This window comes from Terrapene carolina, unplaced genomic scaffold (genome assembly GCF_002925995.2).
Source record: "Terrapene carolina triunguis isolate 2854851 unplaced genomic scaffold, T_m_triunguis-2.0 Scaffold95, whole genome shotgun sequence".
Taxonomy (NCBI): Eukaryota; Metazoa; Chordata; order Testudines; family Emydidae; genus Terrapene; species Terrapene triunguis.
Window position 1 is genome coordinate 14,221,290 of NW_020664446.1, and position 24,285 is coordinate 14,245,574.

The following is a 24,285-nucleotide window of genomic DNA, read 5'->3' on the forward strand; positions in this document are numbered from 1 at the left end:
TCCATGTCACCATAACAGCATGTTGTTCCCTTGGTTGGCATTGGTTTTCTCTAGGTTCTATACAAAATAATTTCTCAGCAAGTGAGTGGTAAAGTGATATTTAGGATTTGGAGAGTATTTTCCATCAATTGTACAGCAACTACTTTTTAATTGTCTAACCCTGCAATAACATCTGCACTGGCAGACCTCTGCAGCTGTATGGAGCCCAATGCTTTTAACTGGGTTCTGCACAAGTACAGGGTGCGGCTCCAAATGCAGGTTGAAGACTTAAGATACAACAGGTCAAATTTTGGGCCTAAAAGTTTGGATGGTGTCACTACCTAAAATTTCCACAGTATGTTACAGACTTAGTTAAGGATGCTAAACAGCAGTGGGCTGCAGGCACCACTGTGCTATGGCTTTGTAAGAATGGCCCTGTAGTTAGCACAGTTTGGGATCGCTAAAGTACAATCTCAGAAATGCTGTTTCTTCCTCATCCTCAATATTTCATCCAGATCCCTATTTTAACAATTAAAATTAAGAATTTAATTTTTCATTTTAAAACTAATTTACTGTCAAAAATGGATATGCAAACTTACTACTAAATATGGGTCCAATTCTGCCTCCCATACTTCTCTCTGATGCTCGGTATTTACCTGTCCCCAACTGGTAGCACCAAGTACCTTTTCATGAATTGCATTGTGGGGTTTCTTGAAGGACCATTGATGAATGGGGCAGAAAGGCTTTTTACAAACTGACCACAGACGTTGAGTGCACCATCAGGACTGTCTGCAGATAGTGTCTCTGCTTAGAAGAATTACAGCATGTCACATTTGGTTAGCAGCACTGTAGCCCTTTCTACTCCAATTTTCAGACTTCCAGAAGGATGAATAGTAAGTTGCCTCATGCCAAAAGTGATTGCTATAGTTAATATTTTCATACACTCAACTTTCCAAACCATTTACCTTTAGGGCTGAAATTTCCCATAATTTGGTCTCTGCACAAGGATACAATTTACCTTTTCTTTTCTTTAAAGAAAGATAGTTTTAGTAAGACTGAAGTCAATTTTGAATTATGGAAAATGAAAAAAGAAAACACAAAACTTTTCCTAAGGAACTCATTTTCTAGCGCTCTTTTCCTTTTGTGCATCCATCACAGTAGTGTTTATATTTGTGATCACATTATTAGATGCATATGTATCAAATTTGTAGGGGGAAAAGCTGCATTGCATTATATTATTTGAAAAACAATATGTAATCACATAACTAATAGCTATTTTGTATGCATACATGCATATCAGTGGTAGAGTTAAGCTTCACTTTCGCATTTTCTGACTTTTGAATGCTTAACAACCTTAACATTACATTACCAGGGGTTTATGGCCAAAAAAAAAAAAAAAAGTAATAAATTCAAATGGCCCAAATCTTCAAATGCTGGCCTCTGTTTTTGAACCAACAATTTGTGGGTGCAAATAACTGCAGTCAAAAAAATGTTGTGTGCACAACTGTATGCAGGCATAATTTAGGTAAGTGGCCATACCTTAGACAACTACATTACTTGACTTACGGATGCACCATTTGACTGAGAAGATCAGATCCCCTTTGCCCTGCTCCAGATGGAAAGCTGCCATAACAGGGGAAGAGGGAGTCCAGGGATATTGGGGAATCCCTGGCATAGCTAGCTTTATGTCATTTGCCTCCTTGCACCTCCGGCAGAAGGGGCATCTTAAGGTGTGTCTTATTTTTATAGACTTTCCCCACTTTTAAGTCAGTTGTGGTGTTCAATGGTCACTGCAATTGGCTGATTCCTTGCTGCTGACCATCGAAGGTCATCCCCACTCTGCTTCCCTGGTGGAACCTTCTCTCTCTGTGTTCACTTTCTCCTACTGAGATGCTAGGAGAAGTAAACTTTGCCCCTTTAAATGAATATGCACAACTTTCTCCTACTTATTTCAATTAGAGTGCACCTACTGCAAAGTGACAAGCTCCTAGGTATCTAGGTCTATTTTGAAAATGGGACTTAGGGACCTTGGAAATTTTGGCCCAAGGTTTCTAAATAAAAAGATGTGCAGATATGCCAGCTTGTACCTGCCAAATTCTGTATGATTTGAGGCAAAAGGACAAGGGCCTTGCACCACCCCATGTGCAGTGATTTCTCTATTAGACACTTTGGGAAATGCCATTATTACTTTTATAAATATGCACGGTTCATTATGTTAATGTGGATAAGAAAGTCACGACCTCCACAGTTATAACTGCTCCCGGAACGCTTCTGTAAACTTAGCCAGCAGATTCCTCCTTTAGTTCACACCGTTTTATAAAGCTGAGCAATAAGTCTCAGAGAACATGTTTATGTTTATTATTAAAGCAACTAAAATAAGATAGGGACATAAGAGAAATTTTCACCATGAAAGGGGGTTTTCACATTGTTGGCTGTATACAAATCCAGTCACGCCAAACCCATGCTGACCTCAGATGTAGCAAATGCAGATAATATACACTGTCACCAACAGGAGCTCAGTGCTGCAATGCAGCCCTTACCTCATTACATGAATACATTCTGGCTCCTTGCTGAAGCTGTAGGCGTAGCCACTGGATGTCGTGCCAAAATCAATAGCCACAACAACAAGGAATGACTGCTCTACAGCGTCATTTGCATCAGAGTCCTTCTGTTAAAATAACAGAAACAGAACAGATTTTGAGTCACTGTTTAGAGACGGAATTGTAATCTGCCCTACCTTTCAGCGGCTCTGAACTGCAGCAAAGCATTCATCTGTCTCCTGCAGAAAAGTGCAGTCCCCCAGAACCATGTCAGTAGGCTACATCCCTTAATGGGCATGGACATGCAATGTACACCCAAACAGTTAATTCTGGTACCTTTCACACAAATCCAAATGAATCAGAAATCCTTTCGTGTTTACTTCCAGTAATAGCTGAGACCTACATGGCTAGCTACCAAACTTTCAGAAATGTATTAACTGAAAAACATGTTATACCTCTTTGTATCATATATGGAATACATGAGAATGATATAGGGTGACCAGACAGCAAGTGTGAAAAATCGGGACAAGGGGTGAGGGGTAATAGAGGCCTATATAAGAAAAAGACCCAAAAATCGGGACTGTCCCTATAAAATTGGGACATCTGGTCACCCTATAGTGATACTATACATGGAATACAAAGTAGATTTTAAAAGTTATATAAGCATGAGTCTGGGTTGGTAAGACTGCTCAGAAACGGTGAAGCCAGGAGGAAGGTGTGCAGGCCAACCCAATAACTGCTAGTAAAGCTTTATACTGCACCACAGCATCACCTATTGCTGCATCTTTTATGGAAAACCTATTCTGGAAACATTCTAGAGATTGTATTGGAACTAATTCTACTATCCTGCTGCCTATCCCTCTGCCTGTAAATCCATGGACCTTAGTTACCATCAGTTTAGTTTGACAAGATTCAGAGGAGAGAAAATGTTTAACTAATGAATTGAAAGCATCTCTAAAAACGTCTTTAAACAGCTTTTCTATACATAGAAGCAAGTGTGGAGGGTCCCACAGGAAAACCAAGATTCTCCCCTTTCCTCTGGCATACAGCCCCCATTCCTAGCTTTATGCACTTATGAAATATCAGGCCTTTAACTATTTACTGGCATGAAGCTGAATATTGCTTGTTCCGGGCCCTGGGCCACTGTCGTTTTGTAGGAAATAGGAAGAAATATTTTTGTGGCAGTTTGATTTTTTTTTTAAAGAAAAAGGCAGCTATTTGAAGCTGCTCAGGGAGCTGGACTGATGGAATAAATCCTGGCAGAGATAGATTAATGAGCAGAGTTTAAACGAGGTACATGATCAAATTTTACTCATTGTATGTTTCTACCATTTCTCACATAGTTCTACCATTTGGCCATGGATTTTGCAACCATGGATATGGAAATATACTGTATTGTATACAAAATGCAAAACTTAATTCAACCTTAACTATGCAACTGCAACCAGCAACTCCAGAATATATATACACACCTTGCACTTATTAGTGCCTTCCCTTCAGGGGTGTCAAAATACTTTATAGACACAGCCTATGTTTTTATTACATTTTAAAGGGACACAATCAATTAGATTGTTCAGCTTAAAAAACCTGGAAGGTGACCACTCACAGCAGTTCTTGTCCTAAATTTTCAAAACTGACAAGTCATTTTGGTGCCTAACTTCAGATACTCCTAAAGCACCCACTCTGAAAAATCAGGCCTCTTAAAAGTGTCTCCAGTTGAGCACCCAAAATCACTGGTCACTTCTGAAAATTTAGGTTGAGCTCATGTCCCAGTTCCAGCCATGTATTCTCTTTTTTGCAAACCCATCTTTGCAAATACTTAAACGATATCACAAAACTTCCACTGAGAGATTCATAGTAAACACACCAGAACATAAACACTCTTATACTAGTATCGCTTTTTACTCTTATACTAATCACCTTTTCGTGTACTGTGCTACTCTCAGTAACAATTTTATTAGCACTTTACAGCTGACTGCAAGGAGCAAGGCAATTGTCACAGTAAACTGTAGTTGCAAGCTACAGCATAATTAACAAAATGTATACAGCAAATGATACTTTACTAAATTGTCCAAAGGGACAAGCTTAAAGAGATTTAGTCTAAATAAAGATGCTTGGTTCCTTAACAGTGATTTAAACTTTCTACATCCTTTGCCCCTTACCCATCATCAAAAGCCAAATGGAATGAGGAACTAGCCATCTCATTGATGCACAAAACATGGAAACATTTGGCCTCTTATCAAATGAGGCTTTAAATATGGCTGGGTGGATTGATTTAAATCAAAGCAATTTAAATCACCAATTTTAATTATGATTTCAATCAACAAGTAGGAAACCTTAATTTAAATAATCAATTTTAATCATGTTTTGCATTTGTATTTTTTAGTTATTTTCCTAAAGAAAGGGTGATTCCCATTGGCTGGTAACTGTTAAAACATGTTGATTTGCAACTAAAGATAACCTTTTCGTGAAATGCAGTGCTAACCAGGAGAACACACTATATCCATTCACATTTTTTAATGCAGTTAGACAGCGTAACCTACATTTATTCAAATTCTTAATTTTTACATTTTTATTATGTTAGAAAATGGTGAATGATGCGTTATTTATTTACTAGATGATGATTTTTTACTTGTGATCTGAGTTGAGTTCTATTTGGGTGGAAATTAAAATTTAATTAAAAATGCACAAAAACAGAATTTTATGTTTTGGATTATATAAAATCTGACTGCATAAGACAAAAAGTTTATCAAAACACATTTTGCATTTAAAACTAGCTAATTTAGTAAACAAAGGAAGTATTATCTGTAGTTAGTGAATTGAACTGATTATTTCTGATCACAATGTCCTTCAAGATAGTAGATCTCCTCCTCTCTTAGTTTTTATTCATATACTAGAAGAGAAAAACAAGCTTTTTCAATTCCCAATTGGTTTCTTAGCTTTGAATGAACTAGTCACTGAACTGAACTAGCGGAATAAACAGCGATGAAGGAAATATTCTCTCTCAGCCTGCAGAAGAGGTTATTGCTGTCAAAAAGCTGGGTTAGCACTTCAGCAAACCCTGGTTTCAGATGCTTAGCCAGCAACTTCCACCAATTCAGTATTTTGACTTTCTTTAAAACTTGGCAGCATACATGTACTGCTTAATATTATTATTTGTATTTAATTTAAATGATTTTAACAGATTATAATAAATTCAGGCCCTAACCTAGACTGTCAATTTCAAAATGAATTTTCAATAGTTCATTGTAAAAAATAAACACACCTGTATTTAATTTAAATAAAAAATATTTTTATTTAAATTAGATTTATTTTTTATTAAAATCGGATTGATTTGATTTAAATCAGCTTTTACCCACCCTGAAATAGGGATGGGCAAACAGGCTGTTATTTTGAGATATTCTGATTCAGGGGTCTCCATATTCAGTAGATATTCAGACCCACCATTCCTTCTTTCATTAAAACCCCTGGATCCTAGTAACTGACTCCCTCAAGAACCACCTAGGTGCCGGGACTTGTTGGAGGTTGGTGATTAGGAGTAAGGTCTTGGAGTTCAGAAACATGAAGATTTGGTGGGTAAACTGAGTATCGGGCATCTGGATATTTTCAGAGAGCTGTTCGGAAACACTGCTGGCTGCATAGGGCTGATGATGTTTGGGCATTCTGGAAAATGTATTACTCAGTTCACACAATGGGCTACCTGATCTTCCCTTCTATAAAATTATGCCTTCTTAGTCTAGAAAATGACATTCCCCCACAAGCCCGTTACATTTTACAGAACAATGTCAGTGTAGTCTGTGCTGTAAATAACTAAGACCCTGCCTCCAGGGGCTTCCTATTTACAACAGAGAACACAGAAAAGAGCCACACCAGGGATGACCTGATGAAAGACTAATCTCAAACTTTGAGGATTCTTATTCTTGATTTCTCTAATTATACACTTCACTGGCACACCATTAAAAGGCTTTGCAGAAGTAGTGCATTCACAGGACAGATAGGAGAAAGAGGCAAAGAGTGGGAGAGTTGGACTATGGAGCCGTGGAAAAGAATGCAGAAATCTAAGCAGGGGCTGAGCTGTGAAAAACCTTACGGTAAGTATTAGCAGCTTTGAACTTGATATGCAAAGCCAGGCGAAGCTGGGGAAGGGATTCTACAATGGCAGTGACACGTTCTGAGCACCGCTGTTTTGTGAGTAGTATGTGTAGTGCATTACAGTAGAATGTGCATTGCGTTACGGTAGAACCTCACAGTTACGAACACCGGAGTTACGAACGTATTAGGAATCGGAAGTACGCAATCAAGCAGCAGCAGAGACAAAAACAAATACAGTACAGTACTGTATTTAATGTAAACTACTAAAAAAATTAAGGGAAAGTTTAAAAAAAGATTTGACAAGGTAGAAACTGTATCTGTGCTTGTTTCATTGAAATTAAGATGGTTAAAAGCAGCATTTTCTTCTACATAGTAAAGTTTCAAAGCTGTATTAAGTCAATGTTCAGTTGTAAACTTTTGAAAGAACAACCATAACAATTTGTTCAGAGTTGCGAACATTTCAGAGTTATGAACAACCTCCATTCATGAGATGTTTGTAACTCTGAGGTTCTACTGTACTTGTGTTGGCAATCCCTGGGACTTAGCTATAAGGGGTGGAATATGTCAAATAAATTAATGTGATTTGTGCTTGTGGAGCAGGAGGGGAGGGGAAGTTAAGATAGGTTAAAGAATCGTCCTTTAATGGAACTTTTCCTGATCACTTAGGGTGTTCCCCTCAGGCAATTGTAAATGTTTTATTTTTCTTTGTTATGAGAGAGGGAGAGAGAGATAGGACAGAGAGAGTGACGCATATGTGTTGAGATCCCATTATTATATAAGTCACTTTTCAGAGAACGGGGAATATTTCAGTGATTGCTCAAGATCAGATAGCAAGAGAATGACAAAGGTGGGGATAGAAGGGATTGTTTTGTAGAGTGGTAGTGGACGGGCTTATGCAGATGAGTGTCAATTTCCTCTACATCTGTCCTTATATATTTTGGATGGAATTCTGGCCCCCTTGAAGTCAATGACAAAACTCCCATTGACTTCAATGGGGCCAGGATTTCATACTTTATCTCTTCTTTCTGAGCTAGTGGAATTGCTCCTTTAACTTTTTGTATATAAGCCGTGAGTTCTGTAACTGATGACCAGGAGACTGAGGAGTCAGGAGTCCTGAGTTCTTATAGGTGGGACAGGCAGGAGAAAATAATGTCAATGCACTGTCCAACATATATCCTATATTTCTTACCGCAATATGAGATGGAGACAATGGTGTTATTCCTGGGTCTCCTAAACTTTTAGCCGGGGATGAGTAAGCAGGTGTGGAAACTGCATCTGAAAGAAAATGAAAGAAAAGAAAACTCTTCAGCAACTGGAGCATACAAAAATGTCTATGCAGCAGAATAAGTAGGTCAGTATAAGAGTAGTTTGCTCTCTCCACCAGTGCACAGTTTGTCTATTGTGACAATCCTACCATTAAAGCAAACATAAAGAAGGTAAATTCTATAAAACCAGGCTCTATGAATAATTATGGTATATTATTTTGGTTTTATAAACTACACCTCTACCTCGATATAACGCTGTCCTCGGGAGCCAAAAAATCTTACCGTGTTATAGGTGAAACTGCGTTATATTGAACTTGCTTTGATCCACCGGAGTGCACAGCCCCGCCCCCCCAGGAGCACTGCTTTACCATGTTATATATGAATTCGTGTTATATCGGGTTGTATTATATCGAGGTAGCGGTGTATTAAAAATATTGCTGGTTCTTTTGAAGATCTGCTAGTTGACATGTGTTCCAAGTCAGGTGGGGGCTGTACTGACAGCTAATTTATTATTTGAATCTTCTGATGAAGCCACACAGTTCATCCAAATCCCGTAAGTAATCTGGTATAGCAAGCCTTAAACTGAACAGTCGCTTCTAGTATCTCCACTGATGCCACAGTTTACAAAGTTGTGATTTTGGTTTTGAAAGTTTATTTGAGTTCCCTGGTTGAGCGCCCTCCCATATTATGCATCATTTTTTAATGCAACATTATTCAGAAATCTCAGCAGACACAAAGAGCTGGTACTATGTGCACTTCCACTAATATCTTATAGTTAAAATTTGAGAATTCCTGCAAACACAGAAAATGAACACAAGATGTGAGATCAAAAGAGACTAATTTCAATAGTAAAAGAGCAGTTTAAATCAATTTGACAATTCCGTAGGAGCTAATTGCAATTACAGTCATAAGCATTTATTCTTAAACTTTCCCAGTGCTCAGTTTCTTCTCTTTAATACATCCACAGTGAAACACATGGTACAGCTATTAGTAGTGCAGCGGTAGTGCTCCCAGCTGGGAGGCAGGAAAGCACCATTAATGAATGATAAAATAATTCTTTGGTTTTGCATACATTTAAAATCTTACTTAACAAGCAGAATATCAAGTACTTTGCATAAATATTAAATAAATATACTATTTTAAAAAATCATTAAATATTCTTACCCTCACTCTCAGAGCTAAAAATGTACCGTGTCAGCCCACTTGTGGTAGAGAACAAAGGGGGTAAAGGCCAAATTTCTGCTCTCAGATTAGGACAGCACCTCTCAGGCTGCTTAAAATATATCTATATTAGATGATTGTATCAGCCACTTTGTTCATCTGTATAAATTTCTCCTTGTTCCAAAACATGTGCATCTTGCAATACACACTTGTATGTGTTTGTGTTAGACTTGAAAGGGGCATGTTCTGGCAAAAGTGGGAAGGAATTAGCACCCATATTCCTCCTAAGGTCTTTTGATACTTCAAGACTGACCCAATACCCTTTGAAGTCAGTCAGTACGAGTCTTTCCCTGATGTGAATGGTCTTTAGGATGCTGACTTTGTAGGAAACAAAGTATTCTTTTCAGCTGTTGGCCTATGTGTTTCTAACATTGCTCTGTGTTGCTACCTCTTATCCTTACCTGTCCAAATTCCTGTTTTAGTGATCTACATTCCGTGCATATGCTCAATCACAGACTCTTACTGTGTGTGCCTTGTGTAAAACAAAGAAAATCCTATGTGTGAGTATACAGCTTCCTTTGTTTCCCAGAGAGCAATCAATAAGTGACCTTTTGATGCACTCACTATGGGGCAAATTCATGCCTGATGTAACTTGATGTATATAGTTACAGTAGGAATAATTTGGTCCAAGAAGTCTATAAATGGGGGGATATATACACAGATGTAATATCTAATAAATAAAAAATGCTGAGCTGAGAACAGGGGGCTGCAATAGAAAGTAGAAAATGTTTACAACAGAGAGAAATTGATTTATGTGCTTTCATTTACCAAAATGTTTAAAATCAATTGTCCATGAGTCTCAGACACAGAATGCTCTTCAGAATGTCTTTCTAAGGACCTGATCTACAGATGTGTCAAGCACCCACCACTCCAGTTAAAGGAAATGGGAACTGCAAGTGCTCAGGACTGCTGAAAAATTAGGCCCTTGGTCATTTTAAACCTGCGAAAATAAACCCACCACTGCATCTGAGCATGTTTAAAAACACACAAACAAAAACAGATCAAGTCCCCTATGATGACCCCGTTGATTCATCCCACCAGCACCATGTGCCGGCAAATACCCGAGTAAATAGAGAAACCTTATACTGAGCCTTGGGCTTTACTGGACCAAGAGAGGGAGAGAATTCCAGAGCCTGGAACCACCTTGCAGGACTCAGTTTTAATATAGCAAACTGAACTTTTAGTCAAAACTTAGTATTTATTGTGTAAGTGCAACATAAAGAGCCATTCTAATTTTGTTGCAGGCAGCAGTTTCATTATGACATTTACAAACAGTATAAATAATTTGATGACATTTCCTAACGCTACTGAAAAGCTGTTTGCAATGACGAGGAAAACTTTAATAATCTGAGTTATGGCATAACAAAGTGGCACTGATATTACCAGAGAGTTGCCATGCGAATGAATGAATGCAGTTTATGATACCTGGGAGCTAGAAAAGGTGTTTATAGAAAGAGGCTGCAGGAATCTAGCCTCTCACACTCCATTCATTTTTGGATTAATAGTAAATGTTTTCATTACAAGTACTGAAATGATTTGTTAACCATGAATGATTAATTATGTGTAGGAACTTTGTAGCACAAGATTTCATCTATCAAAAGGACCCTACTGAAATGTTTTAAAATATATTGGGGTTTGCATATTTTATTTTTACAATGTTAACCTCAGACTGTCCTTTTGGGGGAAATATTGTGGCTTAATTTTACAAGTCTAGTCCCAATAGCAGAAAAGACAGTGAAAGCTTAGGAAGGTTCTAGTATTTGGGAATGTGTTTTGTAGCCACAGAACCCTGACTGAGAGTTCTTACAAAGAAACAGGGAGCAGGAAGAGGAGGTGGTTAATAAGAATTACAGGCCACGTGGTTAAGCTGCAATAAAAGATGAAGCCAGAACTTGCGGGGGCAGAGGGGTGTTTTCTCCATTAAAAAAACTTTATTCTGGATAATGCCATGAGATATAGAATAACAGTCCTTTTAAATGGGATATTTATAAAAGAAAATGTTAAATTATAGACCCAAGAAAACAGACATTCACACAGTTCAAGTTCCAGCTTCATCTCCCTTGTTTATCAGGGACCATATCCTTTATCACACTACATAGCACACAGACAACTAGTGGCTGAATGATATATGGTAAACAAATATTTAATGACAGATAGCTTGAAAATTGTTCACCTAAGGCAGTTGCAAGAGTCTGGTCATAGGTCCAGATTGAAAACTGGAATACTACAAGTTCCCGAAACAAACTATTAACATTTAAAATAAAAATAAATTTAGTTAAATTGGTGCAACCTTCTTGTGTGGACATTTTTAACTCAGTCACAGAGTGGTTGAAATCAATTTAGCTTTATCAGTGTTAGCCTCTCTCAAAATGAGTTAAGAACATCGACACAAGTGATTTGCACAGATTTAACTCAATCTATTTTGAAACGGATTTGATTATAACAGAGCAATTTCTGAGTTTCCAGAAACATCAAAAAGTTATTTTGTTAAGGGATTTGGAAGCCAGAGTTCCTCATATGAAGCTTTTGACATCTACAAACTTCATTAACTCTACTGCAGTTGAACGTTTATTTCTTATTGTAATTTCCACATTTTGTTCCGCACTTTTTCAAAATCTGGGTAAAACTCAGAAAGCCAAATGCTCATGGAATGTGAACTTTTTTTTATATATAAGAGAATCTACATCGGGGTGGGCACACTTTTTGGCCTGAGTATCAGCTCCTCAGGCATGTGGTATATTGAAAACTGTAAAAATTATAAGCTCTCACTTTAAATTCTGGTCCTGCTTCCAGGCTAGGGGGCTCTATAGGGAAGTGTGAAGAAGTCTGAAGAAGTCTGAAGAAGAACCAACTTACAATAAGGTGGGATGAGTTGTGTTTCTCTGCTTTAGGGAGCAGCCTGTTTTGGTTCTCTCTGTTTTTGGTTTTTGTGTGTTCTGAATTCTAAGAAATGAAGTAGTGTTAAATTGCAAGCTTCCAGCAAGGCAACTGTATGTTTTCATCTAATGTCTTTGCATGTATGCTGTGAACATGACAAGAGGAGACTATTTCGCCTATGCACTGAAGCCAAATTTTTAATATTCATATTTATATCTTTAAAGGCATAATGCATATAAAAAGCAACTTCTCTTTACTTTGTATTTTATCCTGAAGGGTATCTAGCTTGAGAGCCTCAGCTGACTGCAACAGTGGCAGAATGACATGCAGGTCAGTTATCAAATAAAACCAACACCTTAATCTCCACCTGGAAAGCAATACACAGCCAATGCATATTGCAGAGCACTAGTGTTTTACGCCCCCTGAGAGATAAACCACTGGATAAGTGATGCACCAGTCTGCACAAGCATCAGTTTTAGACTTGACTTAAGGTGCAGTCCAATGCAGTTGTTTAGTATTTAGGCAACAAAGGTACAGATGACAATTGCAAAGTCCACACCTGAAAGAAACAATCACAATCTCCTGGTCAGATAAAGATGAAATAAGGGAGACGTGGTCACTGATGTAGCTGGATCCTGACCCACTGATGGCTTTGGAGTTCAGGCAGCACCAAGCCCTCTGCCAAGGCAGCGGAGGGATCAGTACATAAGAGAGATGTGTCCATGGCAGCTAAACCCACTGAGATGAGCAGCCACATTCTGCACAAGTTGGAACCCCTGCACTGGTTTCATGTTCAGTCCCAAACACAGCAAGTTCCAACAATTTGATCAGAAAGCGACTGACACATAGATCACTACAGCCAGATATTCATCTGGGAGTTAGAGGAAGATTTACCTAGCAAGCTGCACACAGGAGAAGGTTTTTTCCACTACTAATACCTCATCATCTAGGCTCAATGGTGAGTTGAACATGGCCCTGAGGCTTTGACTTCTTTGACAAATGGCAGGATGGACAGGGAAGACATGGTCATAGCTAGATAGTCCCCTTTTTACCAGCATCACCTCAGTTTGAGCCACCTGTTCTTCTAGGCATTCTGATCTCCTGTAGGCATTCTGATATCCTTGTGATGGCACTAACTGCATCTGTGGATAGTGAAATACACAACTTGGTACAATTGGTATATAACTGTCAGTGGAACTTGTGGCCTTTGTCCACCTCTTCAAGTGGTCTCATGTGGATGTTGACAATGGAGACAGGATGGATCCCTAGTAGAATTCCGAAGGTGAGGACTTTTTGAAAGGAAAAGGGTCTCTCATTCTCTGGGACCTGTTGGAGAGGATTGACCGGAGCCATTTCAGTGCTGGGCCATCTACTCCAGCTGTATCATGTGGATGGGTCAGTAGCATCATGTGGATGGGTCAGTAGCACCTTATGGAGCTGAAAGCAGCAGAGGTTACTAGTATTACTCTTCCCACTAAAAGCTTCATTATTTGTAGTATTTGGTTGCAGAACAGCTAGTCACCACAGGTATAGCCACAGGATATACGCAGTATCAGAATCGCTGCTCACTGTCTTTCAAACTGCACCCAACGAAAGCTACATAGAAAAAGAATGTGGCTCTAAGAGGAAACGACAAAGGCTAAGAAGTTCAGAATTAGCCATCCTCTTGTACCTGAGTTCTCCAGTGCCTTCCTTAACTCCCTGATTGAGTGTTGTGCTTGCCTTTAAGAAAAGCCGTATGGAAATATAAAAGGATTCTATAGGAACTATTCTAATAGTCTACAGAAAATAATATCCTTTCTACTGGCTTTTTAACCATCCTATAGAATTTGACAATGGTAGTTTTCTAGAGAATAGTTTTCTATTAAACTATATAGAATGGTTCAAACCAAAAATAAATATATAAATAAAATGCTAGAGAAAAAGCTATAATTGTCCATTATATTCTATAGGACTCTCCATAAAGATAGATTTTAGAGGACTCATAACTGTGTCATTCTCTTTCTTTGCCATCTGTCAATCTTCTAGTGTTCCATAAATGAAACTCTAGATAGATGTCTATCATTTCACTATGATGGGATTCCATTTATCTTGATCTCTGAAGTCTTTAGGAATTTCCCCCTAGATAATTAGTTCAAGGTAGTAAGCTTGTAAATGCCATAAGAAAAAATGATTGATAATTTTACACTCATAAGTAATAGAAATGATGCTAATGCTAGGTATAAATTATTTTAACCAAATGCACAGATTGTTTCCTCCTTTATTAGATTCAATTTCTTCTTGTTTTCTCCTTTCATCTCATTTTTTTTATACGTAAGGCACCAGTGGCAGATTTTCTGCTTCACATATCAGGGAAATCACTCATTTCAACAGCAAAGTAGCATGCCATAACAAGGCATTCAATCTCAGCAGGAGGTTCCCCACAACCTCAAATTTAGACAACAGATAAGCTGAAGTTTTTGCAAGTGCATAAAGGCTTCTAAATAAGAATTTCACCAGACAAACGGAAGCAGTCGCTCAGCTGGTGGGGTGTGCTGCTAACCAGCACAATATACTGCAATCAGAACAGGTTTAGGAGCATCATGGAACGTGCCTCACGTCACCAGCTTACAAAGATGTAAAGAAGCAACTTAAAAACATAAACAAACATGGCATTTTTATTAGGTACTGACAGAATCCCAAGATTTCCATCAGATCACTAGCATGGAATTGTTTATGATCATACTGTGGTCCTTTTGGAAATATGCTTCATAAAGAAAGCTTAGGGCATGGGAACAGCACGCTCTTTCAGAACCTGATCTGTGAGGACCCCTGCCTATAAAGCCTAGTACTGACATCATGGAGGATGAACAACTAGGAACTTACACTGATTTGGAACCCTTAGGACTGTCGTAGCACAAAGAACTGGGGATGGGTTGTTGTGACATATTCCCTCTAAATGAAACCTTGCTTAACATCTAAACCCCTACTGTGGTGGTGGGTCCCAGTGTTTGAACCTCAAAGTCAGCTGGACCCACCATGATTCTGCAGGGGCAGCCATACATATCAAATGCCTGCTACCCACACTCACACCCACTTCTGAATTAATAAAACAATCAATTCTGCTCCCTATTTCATTTTTGCATTTCAAAAATTTTAGTTACATTATTAAGAAGCGTATACAGGATTGTATTCATGTAGTAAACTACTGTATTTTCCTTAACATTTATCTATTATTACAGACCACTGGGTACAATACAAAGAATTACAATCTGCTCTAGTACTATATTAAAACAATTGTTAAAACAGTTAGCTTTTGTTTAAAGAGACACTATCCAGAAATATATCCATCAGATTTTTCTATTTAACAGGTTCTTACCGTATTATAGAGTGAGCATCACAACGCCTATAATATGGTATGTCATATCTATAGATTTTATTAAATTGACTAAAATCCCTATATACTCACCTATATACTAGACCAGGCTTGTCTATCAAATGTTAATATTAAAAAAAAAATGGACAGGTGTGCTGGTTTTGTTGCAGATGAATGTGCTTTGTCTGAGTGTTGAATAAAAGGTAACCAAATATCTTAGTATCTATGCGTCCTCTATTTTGCTGCATACGTAATTGGCGTGTTAATTTTTCCATTATCACAACCTCCCATATTTTTTGAGCCATTCCTCTATGGTTGGGCTATTTTTCTCTTTTTCAATGAGAGGCTACCAATAGCCAAGCAGCTACTAGCAAGGATTAATTCTTTTTCTGTTATGTGACCATTTCAGCTAGGGAGCTCTAAGAGGATTACCAAAGGATCATTTGGTAAATATCCAACAATTTGTGGTATTTGGTTATGGACTGCCTCTCAACACTCTCTAATGCCTGGACATGTCCACCATATATGCATAAAATGCTCTTTCACCACAATTTCTCCCACATTTATCCCCATTCAATCTCTATATATCTTTTAACCTGACTGGTGTGAAGTACCATCAAAACAGGATCTTAAAGACATTTTCTTTTATTATGCTATAGACTGAGGTTGCTGGTACTCTTTTCCAGCTCAAACCCCATTCCTCTGCGGCAATTTGTCCTGGTCCTTTACCTAGAGTGTCATATTTGGATATTTTTTGTTAGGAGAGTTGTTTGCAAAGATTCATATACATTAGTGACAATTTTTTGTTTCCTAATTGACACGATGCGATAATGTCTATTAAAGTTAGTTTTTTGTATAAAACAAGTTATCTAAAAAGTTGAGACATATAATGCCTGACTTGAAATACTGGTACCAAGGGAGAGAGGGCCAGTTAAAGTTAGTTTTCATCTCTAAATAAGTTAGAAAAGTTCCTATACTGAACAGCTAGCTAACCAGGTGTATTCCATGTGTATTCAATCTTTGAAGCTCTCTGATTCATGATTTGGTTTAAGATCTGGATTATTTGCAAGAGTGTCATTGGTGAGGAAAAAGAACTTAACTCTAGTTCAATCACAAACACATAGAGTAGCCTTTGCTAAAGGAGGTATATCAATTTCTGGATGGCATGATTTTTTATTAATCTATGTTAGCCTAGCAATGTTTACACTGCCCCAATTTTCTTATTCAATAAGGGCCCAGTGTTTGGCTGGGTTAAAAAGCCCCAGTCCACTACTGCTTTGAACCGGCTGGCTTGACAGTACCACAGAATATTTGGAACAATTAGCCCAACCTGTTTAATAGGTTTGTATAAAGTATCTGCACTCACTCTTGATCTTTTCTTATTCCATATGAATTTTAACAATGTCCTTTGTATTCCTGCTAGGGTTTTATCTGGAATAAACACAGAAAGATTTTTAAACAATTATTATTATTAGCATTGCTTTAGAGCTGAAAGGCCCCATTATGAGAGGTTCTGTACAAACGTATAAGGAGAGACCAGCCTTGGCCTGAAAAATTTACAATCTAAATAGATTTCGTGGAATTTAAAGCCTGAAGGGATCATTATGATCCTCTCGTGCGACTTCCTTCATAACCCAGGCCATAGAATTTGACCCAGTAGCTTCTGCATGAAACCTATATCTGGCTGAGCTAGAGAATACACCTCTACCCCGATATAACGCGACCCGATATAACACGAATTCGATATAACGCGGTAAAGCAGCGCTCCGGGGGGGCGGGGCTGCGCACTCCGGTGGATCAAAGCAAGTTCGATATAACGCGGTTTCACCTAAAACGCGGTAGGATTTTTTGGCTCCTGAGGACAGTGTTATATCGAGGTAGAGGTGTATTTTTAGAAAGACATCCTATCTTATTCAAAGGCCTCAGGTGATGGAATTAAATTGTTCCAAAAACCGACAGATATAAAAAGACAAAATAGATTAAAAAGTGGGAGCAGAAGCCCAGAGAGTTCAAATGATCACACAGCAGGTCAATGAAGTTGCCAGGAACAGAACCTTGGTCGCCCCGAACTCCCAAGTCCAGTGCTCAATCCTCTAGACCATAGGGTCGCACAGTAAAGTAAGTACAAAGTGCAATTCAAAACTCTTTAGACTCATTTTAACTATCTAGAGAATTTTCCTGGAAGCAAAGCTTGGTGGTCTGCATATTTCACATTGTCAGTGATGTTTGCACAACAGGAAATGCAGGATTGTAGATAATGTTTTCACCCCTCAGCTCACAGAGAGCTGTTTGGGAAGCAACACAGCTGGCAAAAACTGTATTGAGGCAGACAGTATTATTCGGTTACACTGAAGTAAAGTATTGCTGGGATACTACCTCACCTTAAATACAAGATTGAAAGCAAAATGTCAGAGCTTACAAAAGCGTCACAACAACCTGGCACAATCTACAGCCTGGAGGGTTTTAGTGCAGATACAAAAATGTTTTGAAAGGAAAAAAGGAAAATCAAAAAGAAACAGAAATACAAAAATTAAACACACATTTAAAACATTTCAATATATAAATGAAAAGAACATATTCAGCATAAAAAATAAATACTGCCTGCTCTCAGTGCAGTCAACAAGAGTGTTGCTATTAACTTCAATGAAAATAGGGTAAGGTACTTCATTTTAAACATCAGCAGGTTTCCCACCTTATTTCTTGAAGCGGGCAATACCTTTCCCTTCCATGGAGATTGCCCCAGCTAATGATCATTCCAAATCTAGGTTTTCTGTTAACTTTTCATAGTAATCAATCATCCAGAATGCTGCTGTGCAATCTTACTGATAGCATTTAGAGCACAGTAATAGTGTGTTAAAGGCAAAGATATCTGTACAGTTGAAGTAAACGTCTACAAATAAAATTTGTCTCCCCAGAACCAATGCCTTTTACGGTTTATTATAACTACTCTGCTTCGGATCATTTTTATGACTCAACCCAGGAGACACATCTGTGATCTTTCATCAAGTATTCTCGAGATCTTTTCAGTTTTACAGTGTCATCACCAGAAAGAACTCTGGATTTGTACAACCTCAATTATTTGCTATGGGTGATAACCCTGTGCAGATAGCTAACTTAATAAAAGTTTAAGTGGACCACTGGGTTTGCGTTGGCACCCTGCTCAGAGGTGAATTTCACCCTCTCTGAGATCTTGTCTTCTTGAAGGAACACAGAATTCAGCCCAGTGATACCTTGGAGGCTGGATGAAAAAGAACAATCATGCTCCTCCTTTGCCATCTCCCACTCACACCTATTGTCATACTGTACCCTATGCCTGGCACCTTTTCTGCACACCAAGCAACCTCCTTTTCCTCCTGAAAACTCCTTCCTCAAACTTGCTTCCTTCTGGTGTCCCTGCACTAATAATCTCCAATCAGGCATTACCTTTGCCCACATCTTCATAAAAAACAAGCAACCTCCTCTTTCCTCCCAGAAAATAGAAAACGCAAAGAAACCGAATCCAGATTCTGTGTAAAACTATCCTCTCCTAAGTGCAGTTTCCTGATGTTCATTCTCCTCATTCCATCTCTCATCATATCATCCAAATGGCTTAGATTGCAAGCTTTTCAGGGCAAATACCTTGTTTTTTTCCATGTCTATAACGTGCCATGCAAACCTGGGCTGCTAGATAAATATATACAGTGTTACTGTAGCCATGTTGGTCCAAAGATATTAGAGACACAAGGTGAGTGAGGTAATATATTTTATTGGACCAACTTCTGTCGGTGAGACAAGCTTTTGAGCTACACAGAGCTCTTCCTGATCTGAGGCATTACATATTAAGCAAGAGATTAGATATAGAAAATACATCTAATGTGAACAAACAGGAAACTACTCTGGATGTATTGTTTACTATCTTTGGTTGATTAGTCACTTACTCAGCTTTCACCATGATTGTTAGATTCACACAAAAACTCTTGTCATTCACTAAACAGGATGACCCCAATGAGTTTGGTTTCTTTAAATGTGCATTATATTGGGAAGCATTTTCCCTTTCACAATTTTTAGGAATACCAAAGATGCTCTTGGATCCAGACAAAAGCAAAAAGATTATAGGAGAAAGGTAGAACAGGCTAGTATGGAAAAGTCTGACTGTGAAAAGCAATAAATAAACAAACAGATGGTCACATGGTAACGAGTGTTATCAGTAAAGCCCTTGACATTCTACAAGGCTAAAAGTCCTACATTTGCTCACAGATGGGGAAATAAGAGAATGTCAGCAGTTGCAGAACAACCAGGATGTTGTCAAATTTCAACATTCATTGGCAGAGCCAACAGTGAGTCTTTAGACTAGGATTAGTGGGTTAGTATCTAAGTGACATCTCATAGCAAAAACAAGAACTAACCTATATTATCTTTATTGCCTGTTTATGATACTGAAAATGTTTCAGCAAATGGATTTTTTGGTAACAAGTGGTATTAATAGCTCTAGATCGCAGAAGAAAAGGGACTACATTTGAAAGCATGATGCAATGGCAGAAGACAGCAGACCCTTAAGACACATAGAAGAATACTCCATGAAATTGTTGCAACTCCAAGCAGTTGTATATTACAAACCAAGGACTTGTCTTCACTACCACGCTAAATTGGTGCTGCTGCGATTGATGCAGTGGCGTCAATTTAGCACGTTGGATTGAGACGCGCTATGTTGACGGGAGCACGTTCTCCAGTTGACGTAATTAATCCACCTCAGCGGAAGCTATGCTGGCAGGAGAGCATCTCCTGCCGACATAGCGCAGTGTAGACACCACATTAAGTCAATGTAAGTTATGTCGCTCAGGGGGGTGGCTTTTTCATACTCCTGAGCAACGTAGCTTACAATCGACTTAAACGGTAGTGTAGACAAGGCCCAAGACATGCCTATGTAGTTCTTGTATTGCGCCATCACTATAATATCCAAGTGCCTTAGCTATATTTGGCACCAAGTTTTGAATCAGGCAAAAGTTATCAACTAAACATCGAGTACTCAGATGAAAGTTACATCTCTACAGTTGGGAGATGCAAAGGACTTGATAAGACTAAAAACATAAGGGGAACAGAGCTGAGTAAGTGGGAGAGCTATTAAAAAGAGCTATTTCTTGAACGTAACAGTTCCATGAGGACAATACTGGAAGCTTTTGTAAACTGTACTCCCTACTGTTTTGATTACAGTGTGTGCGCTCTTCGAAGGTATCCATGGAAACTTAAGAAAGAGGTGTTAGATTTGTTAGATCTATTTGGCACAGGGAAATGGGGCTAATTGCCAGTCTGTCTGGTACAACCACAGCTATTTAAATCTTTAAGAGTGGAGACAGCTACGATGAAATCCAACAGATCAAACAGTTAGCAGATAGACCAGGAATGCATTTCCCACTTAACCCAGTAGTATAGGACATCAAGAACATTTTAAAGAAATTGTGATATTTAAGCTCTCATACTTGGTGTTACAGACAACCAGCCCAGTCCCTACAGTGAACAGGGATAGGTCTAATTCTCCACCCGCTCCCAAGATAAAGGATGCCAATACCTGGTGTCACCTGACATGAGGCCATGAAGGAGAGGGCAGCATAGGGAACACTGGATGGTACAAGGAACTGGAGATCCTCCCAGTGGAGAGAGAGTAGGTGAATGACATACTCTACACATCCCCATCTTCCAGTGGAGAGAGGGTGTGGGTGAGTGGCATCCAAACCCCTGCAGAGAGAGTAGGAGTGTGGGATAGATGATCTAAACCCCCAGAAGGTGAGAGAATGCAGGCGATGCTCCCAGAATGGATAAATGTAAAGTAATGCACATTGGAAAAAATAACCCCAACTATACGTACAATATGATGGGGGCTAATTTAGCTACAACAAGTCAGGAAAAAGATCTTGGAGTCATCGTGGATAGTTCTCTGAAGATGTCTGCGCAGTGTGCAGAGGCGGTCAAAAAAGCAAACAGGATGTTAGGGATCATTAAAAAGGGGATAGAGAATAAGACGGAGAATATATTATTGCCCTTATATAAATCGATGGTACGCCCATATCTCGAATACTGCGTACAGATGTGGTCTCCTCATCTCAAAAAAGATATACTGGCACTAGAAAAGGTTCAGAAAATGGCAACTAAAATGATTAGGGGTTTGGAACGGGTCCCATATGAGGAGAGATTAAAGAGGCTAGGACTCTTCAGCTTGGAAAAGAGGAGACTAAGGGGGGATATGATAGAGGTATATAAAATCATGAGTGATGTGGAGAAAGTGGATAAGGAAAAGTTATTTACTTATTCCCATAATACAAGATCTAGGGGACACCAAATGAAATTAATAGGCAGCAGGTTTAAAACAAATAAAAGGAAGTTCTTCACGCAGCGCACAGTCAACTTGTGGAACTCCTTACCTGAGGAGGTTGTGAAGGCTAGGACTATAACAGCGTTTAAAAGAGAACTGGATAAATTCATGGTGGTTAAGTCCATTAATGGCTATTAGCCAGGATGGGTAAGGAATGGTGTCCCTAGCCTCTGTTTGTCAGAGGATGGAGATGGATGACAGGAGAGAGATCACTTGATCATTGCCTGTTGGTCCACTCCCTCTGGAGCACCTGGCATTGGCCACTGTCGGTAGACAGGATATTGGGCTAGATGGACCTTTGGTCTGACCCGGTACGGCCGTTCTTATGTTCTTATATATGTTCAGAAAATGCTGTGGAGTATGGGGCATGGTACAGATTTGCCCACATTGATCCTCCACTGAAAGGTAATAAATAGTGGGCCTCTAGGTTTCCTCTTCCAAAAAGGCAACTGCAGGTAGGACAGTTCATTGAGGGAGTTTTGGGGATGGAGGAATATGGGTCTTCATGGGTGGGATGATGGCATCCACACGGTCAGATAAGCATGTACGGTTCTGGGTGCTTATCTGAATGCCAAACCTTTTAAAGGTCCTCATAGCAATTTTAAAATAACTTAAAAGTTCATCAAGATATACAGAACAACCCTTTAGAGCAGTGGTGGGCAACCTGCAGCCCGCCGCTTCCAGCAGCCCCCATTGGCCGGAAACGGCAAACCACAGCCACTGAGAGCTGCGGGGGGCTGTGCCTGCGGATGGTCGTCAGCAAGACGTCTCACAGCCCGCAATCCGATTACCTTGATGGGCTATATGCGGCCTGCAGGTTACCCACCACTGCTTTAGAGTCTGTGGGCCTTGGCTCCTGGGTCTTTGGAGAATTGCTGCTGGAAAAAATGTTTTGTGGGCAACAATGGAAGAGAGAAAAGGAACAGAGTTGACCCTTAACATGTGGAGTGTTACTGTTAAGGATTCTCTTAAATATAGCTGTGAGTAGGAAATTTCCAGTAGTGTTGGGTAAGCTCTGCTTTGTATAGTCTTGAAATCAGATTCTGGCCCCAAATCCAGAGCCTTTGAGCTGTCACAATGGCTCTAAAGGCTGTCTTCCTGGCCTCGGTCCCAATTCTTCACTGTCTTGCATGCTATATATAATCATTTTCACCTGTGCAAAAAGTGTCAGGTCCTCTGCAGTGACCAAGTTGTGCTCAATGCTGGGGGCACAGGGGTGAGAGCTAGGGGAGGGACTTTTATGGCTACGGGATCCTGGAGCTGCAGAGAGTCAATCTAGACCCTGGTGTAATTTATCACAGCCTCAAGGTGGCTCAAAGTTATAATCTCAGTTAACTGTCTTTAAAGCTGCTGTGACACCACAGCAGTGCAAATCAGCCATAACGAAGCCAAGGATCTGGGCCAGTGAGTGTGAAGTGGCTAATGTAACACACTGCCAGATTCAAATGGTACACAGGGTGCAAGGCAGTGGAAAATCAGACCCAGCAACTTCCAAAAGCAATTCTCATATGTCCTTGACCCAACCTTATGCAGTCCTAAATAGTGCTACTCAGGAGACAAGAACAAAGGCCCTCTGTGCTGAGAGGTCTCTCTCCTGTCCTTTAGATTCATTTTGTAAAGAGTATTTTAGTGCATTGTATTTTTAGACTGACTGCATTTTACTTTTCTGTTATGTGATAAAAAAAATTAAAAACCCTCTGAACCTGAGTTGGGAGGAATTTCCTGTTACAATATCTATTTATCAACCATTACCAGTTCACTGTGGCAATCCTACTTTTAAAACACTGCATTCTCTGTTTTAAAAATACCTTGTGGTATAATGAAAAGCTTCCATGTATTTTATCTGTCTTACATATATGCATTACTATGCCACTCATCACCATAGCAAATGTGCATATTTATCAGCACTCATATCTTGTCATTAAGACACATAATATCATTCCTTATTAACCAAAGTAAGAGTCTGATCTACTCATTGATTTTGCTCTTGAGCGTAAATCTTAATCAGGTGAATAGTCCAGCTCACTTCAGTGGGACTGAGTAAAATGTGTTCCTATGAGCACAGCTGGTAGGAACAGACTCTGTGGGTCTGATCCTCAGCTATGGCAGAGGAGTGCTCGGCACATCTGAGGCACAGACTCAAAGGTACCCATTGTATCCCCATCCTGAGGCTGCCCTGACACAGTGTAGAGCAGAACCAAGGCTCCCAGGAACACTTATGGCAGCTGATAGTCACCAGGACACAGAGACACCAGCCACAGGAATGCTACAGAGGCCCAATACCTCTTCAGATTTCATACAGAGTCATAGATTCTAGGACTGGGAGGGACCTCGAGAGGTCATCGAGTCCAGTCCCCTGCCCTCATGGCAGGACCAAATACTGTCTAAACCATCCCTGATAGACATTTATCTAACCTACTCTTAAATATCTCCAGAGATGGAGATTCCACAACCTCCCTAGGCAGCTTATTCCAGTGTTTAACCACCCTGATAGTTAGGAACTTTTTCCTAATGTCCAACCTAAACCTCCATTGCTGCAGTTTAAGCCCATTGCTTCTTGTTCTATCCTTAGAGGCTAAGATGAACAAGTTTTCTCCCTCCTCCTTATGA

General features: G+C 39.3%; 1 protein-coding gene across 1 annotated transcript in view; it reads right to left on the reverse strand.

Annotated features, from left to right (window-relative positions):
* Positions 1 to 24,285, reverse strand: part of HSPA12A (heat shock protein family A (Hsp70) member 12A) — a 77,309-nt gene that overhangs the window by 47,266 nt on the left and 5,758 nt on the right. The window contains exons 2-3 of the mRNA XM_026651083.2: positions 7,801 to 7,886; positions 2,520 to 2,647 (exon numbers count right to left, since the gene is read on the reverse strand). Coding sequence (XP_026506868.1) covers positions 2,520 to 2,647; positions 7,801 to 7,886 — 214 coding nt within the window. The remainder of the gene's footprint in view (positions 1 to 2,519; positions 2,648 to 7,800; positions 7,887 to 24,285) is intronic.